This window comes from Nanorana parkeri, unplaced genomic scaffold, assembly GCF_000935625.1.
Source record: "Nanorana parkeri isolate BGI_ZX_2015 unplaced genomic scaffold, ASM93562v1 scaffold1452, whole genome shotgun sequence".
In the NCBI taxonomy this organism is placed as follows: Eukaryota; Metazoa; Chordata; class Amphibia; order Anura; family Dicroglossidae; genus Nanorana; species Nanorana parkeri.
The window spans coordinates 348439-351235 of NW_017307720.1; the positions used below are offsets into that span (position 1 = coordinate 348439).

At 53.7% G+C, this 2797-nt stretch overlaps 1 protein-coding gene across 1 annotated transcript in view; it reads left to right on the forward strand.

Annotated features, from left to right (window-relative positions):
* The window catches only part of LOC108798338 (double-stranded RNA-specific adenosine deaminase-like), an 8482-nt gene that overhangs the window by 5471 nt on the left and 214 nt on the right, over positions 1–2797 (forward strand). The window contains exon 3 of the mRNA XM_018570077.1: positions 2284–2783. Coding sequence (XP_018425579.1) covers positions 2284–2783 — 500 coding nt within the window. The remainder of the gene's footprint in view (positions 1–2283; positions 2784–2797) is intronic.

Consider the following 2797-nt stretch of genomic DNA (forward strand, 5'->3'; position numbering starts at 1 on the left):
GGTGGCGAGGAGTCCTTTCTAGACTGAGCTCAGCGGGTGGTGGAGAGGAGTACATTCTAGACGGAGCTCAGCGGGTGGTGGAGAGGAGTACATTCTAGACAGAGCTCAGCGGGTGGTGGAGAGGAGTACATTCTAGACAGAGCTCAGCGGATGGGGGAGAGGAGATTATTCTAGACAGAGCTCAGCGGTTGGTGGAGAGGAGTTAGTTCTAGACGGAGCTCAGCGGGTGGTGAAGAGATCATTCTAGACGGAGCTCAGCGGGTGGTGGAGAGGAGTTAGTTCTAGACGGAGCTCAGCGGGTGGTGGAGAGGAGTACATTCTAGACCGAGCTCAGCCGTTGAGGAACTAAAACCCCCAGCATGCCATGTCTTGCTGGTTACGCTGGCACACTGGTCTCTTTGTGACTACAGGTTGTCCTGGCAGTTTAGACGGTTGTCACCCCGGAGAGCCGCGTCGGGTGGCGTAAGCGCCACGCACGGGTTAAGTTGCTGATCTCGGCACTTTGAGCCGCTCGGCTGGCCTTCTCCTCTGCAGCTCGTGTCAGTCTCTGTGTGTTTATTGCTTCATTCAACTGCTGTGCACCGTGACCCCGCCCCCGGCAGGTCACGATTGGCTGCCGGCCCCCTCAGAGGCCCGCCTCGTCATTCTGGTTTCACGAGCTTGGCTCATTCATAAGGGAGGGAGCTACATGAGAAAGGAAACTGAAACTCGAGATTGCTACCAGTCAGGAAATATTCCTCAAAGTGAAACAGTTTGGGTCATAGGCCTGTCATTTGCTATCTGACACTTTTTTTTTGAATATGCTTGCTGCTTACTTTTGGGCTTTTGTGTTCTATTTAGTCACTGAGCAGGAAAGTAATAGTCTTTGTGTTAGGTTAGAGGATGGCCGCCCCTGAGGCATGCCCTTCCAGAACCACCCCGCAACCAATTGCTAGGCCCGAATGCTGTCACATGGGGGGGGGGAAGTGGTTCTTTAACCTTGTGTAAGCTCAGACAACCGTTTTGACCTTTTGGAGGACTTGGAAGGCAAAGGTGAAGAGAGTATCAGTGTGAGCCCTCATTGACACGAGAATCGGCCGGCGCGTACAGCTTGGTGCAGGGCCGTATCACTCAGCTCCCGGGAAGGGCAGGTGCTGCGTGTGATTAGTACGCAGCCCCCCCTCCCCCGTCCTTCTCTACGGGACTACGCAGCCCCCCGTCCTTCTCTATGGGACTACGCAGTCGTACGCCCCCTTATGCTCACCTCAAGTGCGGGTGCGTGTTTCCTGGCACGGGCGCATACAGGATCCATCGGACGTGCAGGGCAGGTGAGCGAAGGGCAGCGTACTGCCGCGTAGTCTCATAGAGAAGGACAAGGGCTGCATACTAATCACACGCAGCACCTGTCCTTCCCGGGAGCTGACGATACAGCTGTGCACGGAGCTGTAAGTGCTGGACGTTTCTAGTGTGCATGAGGGCTAGGGGGGGGGTTGGCTTTTCTATATACCTGTCCCTTTAAAGGCAGAGATACCTTTCAGAACCTGCTATGGGTTTATTCCTGTAGCGCAGGAGTAGGCAACTTCGGCACTCCAGCTGTGGGGTGGCTAAATAGAATATCGGTGGAAGGGTGGGAGCTTTTTTAAGTACCTCTCCCTTTTAAAGTCAGAGATACCTTTCAGAACCTGCTATGGGTTTATTCCTGTAGCACAGGGGTAGGCAACCTCGGCACTACAGATCCCATCATGCTTCTTCCTCAGAGTCGTGCTTGTGGCTGCCAGTCCTGCTATGCCTCATGGGTCTTGTAGTTCCACCACAGCTGGAGTGCCAGGGATGCCTACCTCTGCTGTAAAGTGATGCATGTCTGAACTTGTCGCTTTGAAGGATGGGAAGGGTTGGGCGATGGTCAGAAGTCATGTGACCGTGATTGAAGAGCAGTCTACACTCAGGATTAAAAATGAAAGAACAATGCCACATGTTATTTTGCTCTCTGAGTTTTGTTATTTGGCATCAGCTAGATACTGAAATCATTTTTTTTTTTTTTTGTCCGATAGCCCTTTATCAATGGTAGTTGTTTGCATGGAGTTGTGCCGGGAATTGTGAGCCGCTTGTGTGTTTTGTCTCGACAGGGCCACTCGCCTGTTGTATGAGAGGAGGGTTCCCCCATCGCTCCCTTGCCATCTCTGTGCATGTCTGGTAATGAGTGCAACACCGTACCGAGGGCGGCATGCTAGGCCATTGCACAAAAGCCGCGGCTTCAACCACAACACTAATTCTGTCTCTTTACATAACCCTTTCCCTACGCAGGAACAACACCAAGCCTTACTTCTAGCACAGAGAGACTTTCTGCAGGGCAATCAATCGGGAAATCCTGTCACCTTCCCCGCCTGGAACGCCTACCGAAATCCGCCAGGACAGTACGCCACCGACTGGAACCCCCCACGTCCTCCGCTGATTTCGCACCCCCCTCCGCTCCCTCCTGCTCGCCCACCTCGCGATCAGAGAAGCCATCATTTGGCCCAGCAGTTTGAGAACCTTTCCGTGTCAGGTGACCATTTTGTAGAGTGCTTGATCGAAAAATTCCGAGAGCTTGGCGGGGGAAGATCGCACACGGCGAGAGATCTAGCCAGACAATTGAGAGTCGAAAAAAAACATGTCAATCATCACCTGTACAAACTAGAAAACCTTCAGGTCGTCTGCAAAGAAGGCGACAAGCCACCAAGGTGGAGGCTCGTGACTCGCAATCAGCGCCCAGAGCAGCGGCCGCCGCCGGCCTACTTGCAGGCAACTCACCGGGCGCAGCAGCCGCCGGCCCACTTGC